The sequence below is a fragment of the Sphaeramia orbicularis genome, chromosome 21, assembly GCF_902148855.1.
Source record: "Sphaeramia orbicularis chromosome 21, fSphaOr1.1, whole genome shotgun sequence".
NCBI lineage: Eukaryota > Metazoa > Chordata > Actinopteri > Kurtiformes > Apogonidae > Sphaeramia > Sphaeramia orbicularis.
Window position 1 is genome coordinate 40,043,340 of NC_043977.1, and position 14,326 is coordinate 40,057,665.

The following is a 14,326-nucleotide window of genomic DNA, read 5'->3' on the forward strand; positions in this document are numbered from 1 at the left end:
TCCACCTTCAACCCTATTAACATATATAAAGAGCTCTAGCCCGTTAAATGCACATGGCCCCACCTCCTCCAGGTTGTTGGCTGTGCTTCTCTGTCCCATTCAGCCACTTGAGTCCATTAATACAACCAACAACTGAACATTTTAGGTAATCGGGTCGAAGTTTGGACAAATTTTCTGTATGGACTACAACCACTGCTGCTGACAAACAATTATGGCGTACTCGGAGAAGTGTTCATCGGAAGTCTTGACCTTATATAGGGTGGGGAAGCCAAATTTACAATATTTTGAGGCAGGGATTGAAAGACAGTGTATGACCAATTAGTTTATTGAAAGTCATGAGAATTTATTTGCCACAAGAAAATTAACATAATAGAAAATGTTTTTATTCTATGTGTCCTCCTTCTTTCTCAATAACTGCCTTCACACGCTTCCTGAAACTTGCGCAAGTGTTCCTCAAATATTCGGTTGACAACTTCTCCCATTCTTCTTTAATAGTATCTTTAAGAAAGTCGACATTGCTGTGTGATGTTCCGTTGGTAGCATGTTCTAAAATGCCCCAAATAGCAGAATCTAGAGGGTTTAGATCTGGGCTAGAAGGAGGCCATAAACAAGATTCCCAAAAATTGCTAAAGTTGGATTTGTTGCTGTTGTCAACAAGTGTTTTGGTGTTCTTGTGTAAGATTTTAACTTCAAATCATATTTTACTGCATTTCTGACGGTCTTGTTGTCTACCTCAAGTTCAATTGCCATTTTTCTCATGGATTTGGTTGGATCCTTTAGGATTTTGGATTTGAGAGCTTTAATAAAAGCTTTGGTACATTTTATGTTGCTTCCTCCACTTCCAGACTTTCTCGTAATAGTTTTGCTCATAGTCATTCTCTTCTTTCCATTATAAACAGTCTTTATGGACACTCCAACTATTTTTGAAATCTCCTTTGGTGTGACGAGTGCATTCAGCAAATCACACACTCTTTGACGTTTGCTTTCCTGATTACTCATATGGGCAAAAATTTCTGAAAAGGTATGGATAATAGTGTTAGGTATGATTATGACATCAATATATGTTTGGTTTCCAAACAATTGACGTAGTGCCTGCTGAGAAAAAACAAGTAAATGTGCATTGTAAATTTTGCTTCCCCACCCTGTATGTGCAAATATTGTGACGGAATTAGTTATAGGCATAACAAATTACGACAAAATTAAAACAGGTTTTAGAAATCCACTCAATTTTTACCAGAATAAATATAAATACAGCTTTGCAGCACCCGGCAGGTTCCAATTCAAACTTTTTGAACTATTAGGGTCCAAATACACAAATAAATGTACCAAAGACTAATAAAAGTGGGTTTAGCAAAATATCACCCCTTTAAAGCTTAAACATGAAGCAACAACAAAATAGTCTTAGGACACCCAGACACTGCAGACTCTGGACTAATTTGACAGAGGACAACAGCAAACAGCTGAGGAATGCTACAGATAAGTGGGAATGCCACGGGACATGAAAGGATATCAGTACACGCAGTAATTCTTTACACAAGGATAGTAGTGCTGTAATTCAATTATTCATGTCCTGCGTGTTACTTACCGGTTTGGGCATCTTTCTTCTCTCTCCACCCGTCCCCTGGTGATGAGAAAACTGAAAAAAGTCGTCTTCCGTCTTCCTGCCTCCTTAACGGGGCACCAGCACCTGAGTGAATGCAACAACAAAAATAAGACATCAACAAACAAATGATGAACATCAGATGCAGTTTACCCTTCAAAGCAGTGTTTATCCTTCATGACATGTCTTTAACAGTGACAAAATATAAAAACATGGAGCCAAATCTGAGCCCACAATCTATATAACACTTTTTTTTTTTTTTTTTCATTGATATTTTATCATTATTTATGGTATTTTTCATTGTAAATTTAGTTGTTTCCCATTCAGGTCTTTTCTTTTTAATAGTTTGAAATCCTATTTTTTTTTCGATGAAATAAGCTTAAAAAATAACATTTGCGTCTGAAAAAATTATTTGAAACTACAAAAAACTAGATTTAAAACTGAAATGAGATTGAAAAAATGTAATTTGAAAAAAAAAAAAAGAAAAAATATATATTAAAGTATCAAAACGAATACAAAGAAAGAGACATTTATGGTGAATGCATTGTTATTCTTTTAGAGTTCAACTTGAAGCGTCAGTTATCACATTTTGGCTATTTTTTTCAGACTATTTTTTACCGAATGAAAAAAAAAAAACAGACAGTAGCACACCCATCTTAATGCTCTTTATGGTCTTGTTTCCATTTCTTATTCCTGACTGAGACGCTGGAAATGTAAATTTAAATCTTCTTCATCAAACAGGGAATGTTATAATCACATCAGACAGCATTATAAATATATTCTGAAAAAGACGTGTCCTATTTCAACCCTCATTTTCTCATACAAATTCATCTTAGGGAAATTCACTTTGAAGTCCCACATCGCTGAGGGGTATGTCCTGTAAATCAATGCAGAGCCCCATCTGACCCCCATCCTCCCATCAGGACTAAAACCTGAAGGTATGAGACACCTGGGACCGGCCTTTGTTAGAAGTCAGCAGGGGTCTTCTGAGCAGCTTCAATTCAGGACATAAGCAGCTCAACCAAACCCAGGAAGATTATCAAACTGTCACCATCATCACATATACTGTATGTGTGTTTGTAAAACATGATAAGAGAGAAAATGTTCTGCAAAATTTTGATAAAATGTGCAGTACGATGTAACTTGGTAACATTAAAAATAAATGAACCACTGTGGTGCATTGTCATAGTCTCCAGATATTATACTGACCCCCACAAAAGTCATATCACTGCTTTAAAAAACTGTATTCCCACAAAAATTGCATTACAATATCTGTCAACACGAACAACTGCAATGACCCTCATTGTATATCATTCCCCACCTCTTTTCCTGTTCCAAATAAAAGCTTAAAAATCCCCAAATATATGTTTATACAACACATAATTCCAGTCTTGATGTGATTTTCCGAGCTGCTTTTGACACTGTTGTAAACTACACACACCTGCTACCACATTACATCAGTGTTAATGTGCAAAACAAATGGTTAGATGTGAATCTCTACCACAAATTTACTGAAACTTCAACTACAATGAGCAGCATTCTTGCCTCTGGAATGCACTTATCCAGAGTCAAATGTCTCAAGAAAGCCAAAGACTATTGAAACCAATTTCATATTTAGTAATCCAGTTAAACATCCTCAGTTCCTTGAGTTGAGACGAATGTTTGTGCTAATTTTGAAGAATGTCCCTGAAGGTGTCGGTGAGATACTGTACTCATAAGAATGGAATGACATGAGGTTACAATGATGCTGACCTTCAGACCCAAAACATTCTTCAGCTCATCTTTGTCTCCATGTGAATATTTCAGCTAAAATTTGCCACATTTTTGTCAAGCTGTTCTAACATTTAGAATGTAATCAAGACCGACCAATGGACAGACTATCTTATAAAAAGTGCACCATGAACACAACTGTAAATGTAGAAAAGCCCTGCATGTATGCTCAGAATCAGAATCAGCCTTATTGGCCAAGTATGTGAACACACACAAGGACTCTGGTTTCGGTTTTCTTAGCTCATGACGTCCAATTTCAACATAAACCCAAACACACTTAAACACAGACCTAATATAAACAAACATTCGACTAGAGACAAGGACAGCAATGAGTCGAGAATAGTTTATGAATATGATGAATAAGTGGGTATATGTGTACAGAGCACTGGTCTATTAAAATATATTTTTAAGTATATTATTTACAATGAGGATTTATTTTGTAATATGTACAGCATGCAGTTTAGAGTTTTAAACAGTGAGGATGTGTACTTACACTGAGATTTTCAGCTAATGCGATGAAAACTGGTATCAAACAATGCTACAAATGCCATACCAAACATTTATCTACACTCAGTAGTATTTGAGCGATTTGGTCAGGGCCATACAAAGTACTGACATGCAGCACTGAGTCATACACACCCATGTATTAGCAGAGAGGAGCGCAGACATAATCGAACACTACATCCATTACACACCAGTAGTGATATCCACATCAATGTTAATCATCGGCCCCGTCCTTGAAGATGCTTTCCACTGCAACTGTGTGTTGCTTGGCAACAATACTGCTAAATGTCCCTGAAGAACCACATTACTGTAGAAAGATTATTTGTTATCAATAAATTATTGGATTTTTTGTTGCTTTATGTTTATTTTATGAACCTAACCCCCAACCCTTGGCAAGTATAATATAGTTGCCACTTAATAAATCAATACGACATATATCGATCAACCTGCAGAGATTTTAGAAAAGCTAAGAGGCATTGTTATGCACTTATTTGGAGAATTTCATTGTAAGAAAAAAAAGACATTTCTTTAGGATTCACCCAATCACAAATTGCATGCATGGTGGAAACAAACTCCAGATTCTAGTTCTTGCAGTTCAGTCTGAGGTATGGACAGATAAAAACACAGCTCTTTAAAGTCTGCTTAATACACATAAGACTCTGACCCTTTATCAGTGTAGGCCTGCTGGTTAAATCCTGTGAATATTAAGCAGATAGTAAAATTGACCCATACGCAGCCTTTGTGTGTTGAGTTCATTAAGTGGGTCTGAATGTAATTTTCTTCCACTGCTGTATTTCCCTCTGTTCATTGTATTTAACCTTACACTGAAAGAGTAAGGAGAAGAATAGAGTGCTGATGAAAGGAGGAGGAGCACATAAGAATTCAAAGCTTGCCTTGACCCATATACCTGCAGCTGGGAGATAGACAGTAAAGACAGCGATCACTAACTTTTCCTCTTCTTTTTCCATCTTTGACTGTTTTTTGTTGCTTCTTCAGACAGCAGTCAGAGCGATAATACAGTGTTTGGTTGTTCTCTATTCAGCAAGGTGAAAGTGATTACCATTCACAACATTTTATGGATTTAAATGCCCCAGGGTTTAAGGAAACACAACCCAACACACAAACACACACATACACCTCAGGGTGACCTATAATGTGAGCTGTATTTGAAGGCCTCAACAGTTTCAAAGGAACACAGGTCTGCCGTGTTCAGCACAGAGAATTATGAGGCCACCTTCACCGCCAGCTCTCAACACAGGAAACAAAATAATATATGTAAGGGTAAATTTATCATACAGTGATGTAATAAGCATCTGGGTTGAGTGTGACGAGGTTTTTTTTAGATTTAGTCTGTATTGTTAGATTTTTACAAAACAGAAGCCTACTGATGAAGAAAATAGGTTCAAAACTTTATCATAGATTTTTTTGTTTTTTACAAAGTAAGAGTAAATTGGACACCTGTTACTGTTTTAATGTAATATCTGCTTCAATCATATAATTATTACAACTCCTTAAATATGTGACTTACAAAATTATTTAATTAATCCACCTGAAGGTACCACCTCTACCTCATTTGAACTCAGGAAAGACCTTGTGCCTCGTAAAACCTTGTATTACCCTGCAGGGTAGTGTGTGTGTGTGTGTGTGTGTGTGTGTGTGTGTGTGTGTGTGTGTGTGTGTGTGTGTGTGTGTGCGTGTGTGTGTCCTTTCATTCAGTGAAAGCAGAGGTTCCCTCCAGGCGGATACAGCTTCCAGGTCACTATTCATGCAGAAAGAAACTCTGCACATCACACTCCTTCTCTTATGTTGTGCCCAAATCAGTCACACACAGTTGCATTGTAGGAGTTATGGACAAAATGTCACACACATACAGAACTTTCAACAGCTGTTACAACAACAGGAAACTGTACCAACTGCTTCTTTTGACAACAGGACTCAACAACAGAGGACTCAACTGATTCCTTAGCAGAAGTGCCAAAAAGTGAGACTGATCTCATGAAATCGCAGTGTATGTCACACCAGTTCTCATGCAATTTGTCATGCTACATATATGCATTTTCAAGCTTTCACATGTTATTCAACACCATTTGATCGCATGTCAATTTACGCCAAGATCTCTGGTTCACATAACGCTAACCCCTAACCCTCAGTGCATGGCATTTGACACGGCATTAACATACAGGCAGAAAGCTTATAATGCCTACAGATAACACGCCAGTTAAAAATGGAGTGTATATTTACGCGAGTCATGATATCACATTGCGAAATGCACAAATGGACTGCACCGTATAATGAAATAAAATGTAGTTACTATGAATGTGTCTTTCAATGCTTCAGAAAGCACATGTAGTAGTGACAATTTTACTAAATTAATGGTAGAAGCAAGGTCTCCTTTTTAGTCTTGTCCAACCAAACAAATGAATAAATACAAAAAAAAAAATAGTTTTAAGGCTTTCTGAACATCTCAATGGTTAAAATGTGTTTGAAAAGTTTAACATAGCTTAAATCTTACAGTGTTCCAGCACAATGGACACTTCACAGCAGGATAAAACTTTTATTCTGAGTAAATACTTTGGAGAGTGTGAATGCACATTATTTTGCATCCTTGTTAACAGTTAAGTTGGGATCTCTGAATACAATGATTTCATTCAGGTACAGAAGTGTTCAAACTGACACAAACTGGGTTAAATACTGACACATGTATGAGTGAATTATGCGACTGTTTGTTGTGTTACTTTTGACACATTCACTGTGTTGGCAGCTTTAATGTAGTGAGTGTCAGGAAGGTTAAGGCAAATATAGGTAAACATACTGTAAACATGCTGTCCTTGGCTAAACAAAGTGTGTTAAAATATTCTTAAAACTACATAAAATTAGACAAATTAGTTTACACTAAGCTAAAATTACACAGACACTCGTGCCTTGAGGCAAAGTAGACTGATTAACCATCAGAATGTGGCCTCTGCAATGCTTATCGCCCCAGTTCTGTGGCAGTAGGGTGACAGGTTACCAGTCTACACATGATCAAATGAGGGCACTGATTGGCTTTGCAGTAATAGACAAATGAAAAAGGTAGTCCCACAGTACTGTGGCAATAGCCACTTCGAAAAAATATTTTGAAGCTGCCACAAAAGTAGCACTGGGTCTTTATGGGTTAATGTTAGATTTTAATCAGGTGGTGTTGTAAATTGCTAGTCTATGGATACGATGCTAAAGATCATCACAGAGGTCGTCTGATTGTTGTGAAACCAACAGTTTTCACAAAAAAACCTGTTCACTCGAGGAAGTGAGTCACTTCTCCCACAGGAATAATCAAACAGATGCGCCTCTGGTCTCCATTCATAGACCCCAAGGCTGTGATGTGGTTTCTACATCCAGACAACCGAATCATGCATCTTTAGTCAGAAAATCACTGGCCCACACATGTTGTGTTAAATGCACTGAACAAGTCCACATATTGGTTTTGATTTTGAAAGCACCACATAATTAGAATAGAATAGAATAGAATAGAATAGAATAGAATAGAATAGAATAGAATAGAATAGAATAGAATTGCAAAATCCCATTGTACAGTGCAACGAAATTTGGTTTTAGGTTCTGTAAGGTGCTCAAGTAAAATACACACATCAATTACAAGAGAGTGAAGAATAAAAATATAAGTAAAAAACAGTCAAGTAAAAAAAAAAAAACAGATATACATAGATACACACACAAAAGTGAGTCCAGTGTCATAATGTGCAGAATATACAGGTGACAGTAACAACTATAATGTTAAGTCTTTTTAGAAGTTGACTTCAATTTAATTCAATATTGCCTTAAAATCCTGTAAACTAGTTTGTAACATATACTCAATCTTCATTCATCCATTCATTAACTGAATCTGCTTTATCCTCACTAAGGTCACGGGGGTCGCTTGGAGCCTATCCCAGCTACTTAAGGGCGAAGGTGGGGTTCACCCTGGACATGTCACCAGTTCATCACAGGGCTGACATATAGACACAAACAATCACTCTCACATTCACACCTATGGGCAATTTTAAATTAACCAATTAACCTATCAGTGCATGTCTTTGGATGGTGGGAGGAGGCCAGAGTACCCGGAGAGAACCCACGCAGACACGGGGAGAACATGCAAACTCCACACAGAAAGGTCCCACCCCCCGTCGACTGGTGTTGGAATTGAACCTAGGACCTTTTTGCTGTGAGGCATGAGTGCTAACCACTGCACCATCATGTCGCCCATATACTCAACGTAATTTTTCATATTCTTCCTCAGTGAAGAAGAATTTTTGTCTGTAATTAAAGACAAAATGTTTGGGCAGTGTTGAAATGAATGACTCAAGTGATTCAGGTTACCGTAACTTAACTGTCAGACTCAAAGACACGTAACTGAGGTGACGTGACCACGGAGCGTCGGGCTGGTTGACCTTATGACCTCCCTGCTCCTTTTACCGAACATGAACAAGGGATGATGCACATGATAGTTTAACATGGTGGTCTGGCTTTTTGAAATAACATACTTAAAGATGGTATGTTTTAGAGGAAAAGGGCAAGACAGAGATACCCACAGAGAGCCAACAGAAAAGGAAAGTGAAAGAAGTCCAGCGGGAGACGACGTAACACCGAGAGGCTTAAAGTGAGACACGGAAAGAGAAACTAGAGAGCATCTGTCAGTGAGCCTGGCTGTGATGTGGGTTGTGAAACTTAAAGAGTTTGCTACCCGTCACCAACTGACACCAACAAAGTAAAACACCTGCACTTGTGTCTGCTGCACCATAGACTAATCACCAGCAGAAATGTTTATGAAGCCAAGATGAACAGGCCGGTTAGTTTACGCAGCTTTACCTCTACACAGCAGTCTCAATTGTGTGAATGTCCATAGATTTGACATCATTTCCATGACTTCTGCTCATATTTTGCTCATCAGGCGCATAAAGCAGCACTCACTTTTACTTTTTTTTCTTTTCCTAAACCCACAACCACCACCCCTCTTCGGAGGGCAACTTTATTTTTAATTACAGCTCGTATTTAAGTAACAATCTCCAGCCTCATATTCACATGTTCATCCATTCTTTGCTTGTATACATATACATAGAGGGAGGGCTCATATAGACAAAAGTATACGGAGACAGGATGAGACAAGACAGTGGGACAAAACAGACATAAGACAGGACAGTGGGACAAGCCAGACAAGACAAAAACAGATACTGATTACATATTCATCATTATACATTAGTGTGTGTGTGTGTGTGTCTATTACCTAAACTGATGATTTAGAAATATTAATTAAGATAAATGTTACAATTATCACTTCAGCTTCTCATTTTAATATTCACCACACTGCTGAACCACTCAACGGGTCAACTTTGACCTACTGTACTAATTAGTTATGCCTGCACGCACTTCTACAATACAGTGCATGTGTTTAACTGGCACTACTGCTGCAGTCACTTCATCAGCTCTATTATCTGTTTGGTTCACACAACCGATAAGACAAAACTGCACAAATAAAAAAAACATTTGGAAATCTGTCCTTGACAATCTGGGGATAGTAATGAGAAAAACTCAGTAACAGTAACCACAGTGGAAGTGCAAGACAGGCTGATACGAGCTGTACTCAAACTACTTCAGCAAGCCAGACCTCCATGACACTGTAGAAAATTTCAGACAATCTCACAGTGGCAGCTGGCATGTGAAAAATGTGTCTCGATTTTGTCAGTTCCATGTGCCAAATGTGACGGTGTCTGTTGGATTGTGGAAAGTAGTTTTTGTTCTTGCATTAATTTAACTGCACTGATTCCAAAATGTCCCCAAGTACTTGTGGTTTTATTTGATTTTACTCATGTATATTTTGATCTTGGATAGTTGTGAATGTATCTGTAAAGAAATAAATAAAATCCATCTCAGAGTTGATGATGATCACCACCAGAACCAAAACCCGGTTAAGGACAAAACACAACTGTTCTCATCTGTAAATATTGTGAAATATTGTGTGGGAGAGTGAGTGAGTGAATGAAAGGCCTCATATCATATAAATGTAACACTGGATTATTGAATTATATGGTATGATTGTTTTAAATTATGTATATTTTATATTGTACTGCAATGCTGTGGAAGAGCCCAATTGGGGACTGGAGTTGGAGTGGCACCAGCTATAAACTCAATATGCATCACATCAGCTGCAACTATGTTTGACTGCATTGTCCTTGTCACATACATACATACATACATACATAAATGAACACACGACATAAAACTGAAATACTGAAGAAATTAAAACCTAAATCACAAACAACAGGTATGCATTGTTGCCTTATTTTGCTTCAATTTTCACTTAGAACAAAAAAATCTGACTTGAAATTGAAAAGAAATCATAATCTGACATTTCATTCATTCATTCATTTTCTGGACCCACTTTATCCTCACTAGGGTCACGGGGGATGTTTGCAGCCCATCCCAGTGACTTATGGGCGAAGGCGGGGTACACCCTGGACAAGTCGCCAGTAATCTGACATTTATCACAATAATTACCAACATCTACGAACATGATGTGTTTGTTCTTGTCTGTATAGTCAAAACCTATGGTGAACTCTACTGGAATACTTAACCCCACTCTTACTAAACATATCCCATCATTTGATGTTTTGATGTGGGAGGTGGAGAACACAGTCTAACTTCTGGAGCGGCCATAGTATGACTTACATCACTGTCATACTCAGGACACCATCATCATGGAAGACTTCGCCATCATCAGATTTTTCCTATAATTTGTCACGCGTCTATCCTGTTGACCATCCTGTCCTGGGGTCACAGGGTCAAACATAGGATTAGGATAACCCTCATCTCCAGTAATTAGACCAAGTTCACAGATGATACAGAGGAGACGAGAAAGCATTATCCTCCTCTGATCTCAAGCCGTGAGATTATGCAAGTGCTTACAAAAATACTGCTGCTGAGAGAAATCTAAAACCAGCCGTCAAAGGTATCTCATGTCATGATGCGGAGAGCCTCTTTCTCAAATGAGTTGTAATTTGGTCCCCGGTGTGGGCGGGACGGGAGGATTTGCGCGACAGGGACATCAGCCAATGGGGTGGCTCCTTGTGCGGTAATGAGGCCAATCAACAGCTCGTCACTTCTCCTGACGCCGACGGAGCATCTGTTTGTGCCAGATGGATCGCTGGCATCAAGCGTGGGCGCGCAAATGGCACCGTATTCAGGACCGCTGTTTACGCGTGAACGCTGACCTAACCCGTGCTATAAGCCGCGTGGGCAGCGTTGTTTCCAGGACAGACATGTAGCGGGGCGTAAACTCAGCTGAACTCACTCTAACTTAGTTTACGGTTTCTCAGATAAATATCACAGGCTACGTTCTATAAAGAGCACACAGACAATCAAAGTTAGAGCAGTATGGCGCAAAAAAAAAAATAGCGGACTTTCAGCAGCTGTAGTATAAAATAAGAACATGACAGTGTTACGTATTAGCGCGTGCTGTTTGTTTGCAGAAAGAAGGGCGCGTGGTCAGCGAAAACAGGCGCTAAAAAGTTGCAAACTGCGCAAGAAACATTGTTTCCGCTTTAAGCTGTACAAATGAGTCCTCCACAACGTTAAAAAAGAAAGCACCAAACAGGGCGTCACTACACTACACCGCTGAATTTCAACATCAAACCCGGGCACGTTTAGACTTGTCATGGCAATAATGGTGAAATAATTAGCGCCAAAATAACCTGGTAATTTTTTATTCTGAAACTGGAACAGGAATCTAAGTATCATCAACATTAAGCTCTGTCCGGTTGCATAACGTTGAGGTGACACGGAGCACCACGGCGCAAAGTGACACCAATTTCAGGCAACTCACCCGTCCTCCAGAGCCTCCAGAAAACACACACCAAAAAAAAAACAAAAAAAAAAAAACAGGGTGAACCCGGGCTCGAGCCACGCCGCCTGTCAAACACGGCCCCGCGAGAATATAAGTTATAAACCGGTGTGGGCTGCGTAAAAAGCCCGGTTCCAGTTCCACGGAGAAGCGCATAAACCCCCTGATCTGAAAGGATTACATGAAGGCGATCAAACTCACCTCTGCCGCCGGGCTGAGCTGAGGATGTCTCCAACTGTCACCCCCTCCAGCCGGCAAGGCTACTTTATATATGTATATATATCCACAGAGGGTAAAAATAGAGCGGTTCACCTTCCGGTCCTTGTCCTGTCCTGTCCTGTCCTCTGCGCTGTTTACGGGACACGGTGCGTGTACGCGACGGTGAGACAGAACGCCGTGACAGAGCCTCCTCCTCCGCCAGACTCCTCCACTCCACTCACTCCGCGGCCGGAGAAGAGGTACACACAGTCAATATGGCTGACGAACTTACCGTACCGAGGCGTGGTGAGCGGAGTCCTGCGGATTCACCCCCTCCCTCCCTCACCCCCTCACCCCCTCCCTCACCCCGTCACTGAAACTCTGCAGAGGAGTCCGCTGCGGGGCGAGAGACCCCCAGGGACCCCCCCAACTTTTCAGAAGCAGACAGCAGACACCTCATCCTAAAGGTGGGAGGTCACAGTTTAGTTTAGAATGAAGACTCACATAGACTACATTTAATTTACTCAAGTATTTACATGTCATACTCCTATTCCTTTAAATACGGAAGAGGATTAGGGCCACTGGAAAAAAAAATAAGGTCCAATCTATTATTATTATTATTTATTTTATTTATTTTTTATTTATTTATTTATTTTTAGAAAAAAGTCAGAATTCGGAAATTAAAGTCAGAATTCTGTGTAAAAAGTCACCTAAAAAGAAGAGCACTATTTTAAAAAATCTGTAAAAACATAAAGAACCATTGAACAACCAACAAATACTAATCATAGAAGAGGATCACAGGTTATTTTTGTTGATTGGTCTAATTCATAGTGTCATTTTAAAGGTTAACTCTACTAGTGTAAAATATACTTGGTTGAATAGTGTGCAGTTCCTAATATGAACTTGACTAAATTCAACACAAATTGTGTGAAAAGGTCAAGACAGATGGCTGTCAGTGTGCAGTGTGTAAATTAAAACCTGAAATAGTGGATAAAAGTCTACCATAAGTGAGATTTTATCAGCCTATTGTCCGAAAAAATGAATCAATCAAAATTCTGAGAAAAAAGTCAGAATTCTGACTTTTCTCTCAGAATAAAATATATGAATATATATATATATATATATATATATATATATAGACATATATATATATATATATATATATATATATATATATATATATATATATATATAGAGAGAGAGAGAGAGAGAGAGAGAGAGAGAGAGAGATAGGATCTTTTTTTTTTTTTTCACCGGTGGCCCTAATCCTCTTCAGTATTTATATTTCACATACACTATACATTTTTCTGACAGCTTCAGTCACTCCAAGTTAGTAACAATTATTTTAACCCCTAAATTGCCACCAAAAAGTATTTTGGTGGCAATTTTCAAATGAAACATCTAAGCCCTCCTAACCCATAAAGACCCAGTATTAATTTTGTGGCTGTTCCCAAATGATTTTTTCTCTATTTCTACCGTTCTTAAGTGATTTATCACCAGTTTTTTGGGGTTTTTTAATAATATTATCCTGTTTTTGCATTTTTTGGTGTAAATCATGTAATTTCCTGTATTTAATTCACAGATCATGTAGATATTCATGAAAACGCAAAGTAAATTCAAAGTTAATTATATCAAAGCACAGAAAAATGAAGTGAAAGTTGCTTTTTCAGCAAAGATATTGCTAGCTGAATGTAAGAACAAGCCTATCCATCCACTGTCATTGATCCAGCTCCATGGGTTTTACTGGTGAATCAATGTTGGTATTGAGCAGTTCATATGTAGATGGTTTGTGTTGCTGTGGATGTACAGGGGTTGGACAAAATAATGGAAACACCTTCTATGATGCCACAATGTTAGGTGTTTCCATTATTTTGTCCAACCCCTGTAGATTAACATTTGAAGTCATTACACCCATATAATTTTAGCAAATATTAATGGCCCGTACGGGAATTGAATCCGCAACCTTGGCGTTATTAGCGCCACGCTCTAACCAACTGAGCTAACCAGCCGTGAGATATTACATAACTAAACATCAAACACTTTCAAAGTGATTTATCTCCACTTATTATCGTATCATCCTCTGTATTTTGCATTCTTCAGTGAAAATCATGTGTTTTCTCATATTTGATTTACTGAACATGTAGATGTTCATCAAGCCGAAGGTTACTATCAAAACAGGAAAAACTTTTTCAGCAAAATATGTCATGAACTGAACATGAAAACAAGCTTCTACAACCCACAAATTGTATGGATTTTCTTAGTGAATCAGGGTTGCAGAAGATGTTTCCACATTCACAACAGAGCCTCTGAATGTCCAGATGGGTCCTATCTGATGATGATGAAACTGCATTTTACCTGAATTATTTACACGTATTGATAGA

General features: G+C 38.5%; 1 protein-coding gene and 1 non-coding gene across 4 annotated transcripts in view; both read right to left on the reverse strand.

Annotated features, from left to right (window-relative positions):
• The window catches only part of LOC115412352 (radixin), an 80,378-nt gene extending 68,147 nt beyond the window's left edge, over window positions 1-12,231 (reverse strand). The window contains exons 1-2 of one of the 3 annotated variants that reach the window (XM_030124800.1): window positions 12,060-12,231; window positions 1,586-1,687 (exon numbers count right to left, since the gene is read on the reverse strand). In XM_030124800.1, the coding sequence (XP_029980660.1) occupies window positions 1,586-1,597 (12 nt within the window). In that variant the 5' untranslated portion in view covers window positions 1,598-1,687; window positions 12,060-12,231. Of the gene's footprint in view, window positions 1-1,585; window positions 1,688-11,729; window positions 11,881-11,948 lie in introns of those variants that run through there. The other 2 variants (XM_030124798.1, XM_030124799.1) reach the window with 2 other exon arrangements.
• Window positions 12,232-13,880: 1,649 nt separating this feature from the next.
• Window positions 13,881-13,954, reverse strand: trnai-aau (transfer RNA isoleucine (anticodon AAU)). Its single transcript has one exon. It is a non-coding gene; the product is annotated as a tRNA-Ile (tRNA).
• Window positions 13,955-14,326: the final 372 nt, after the last annotated feature.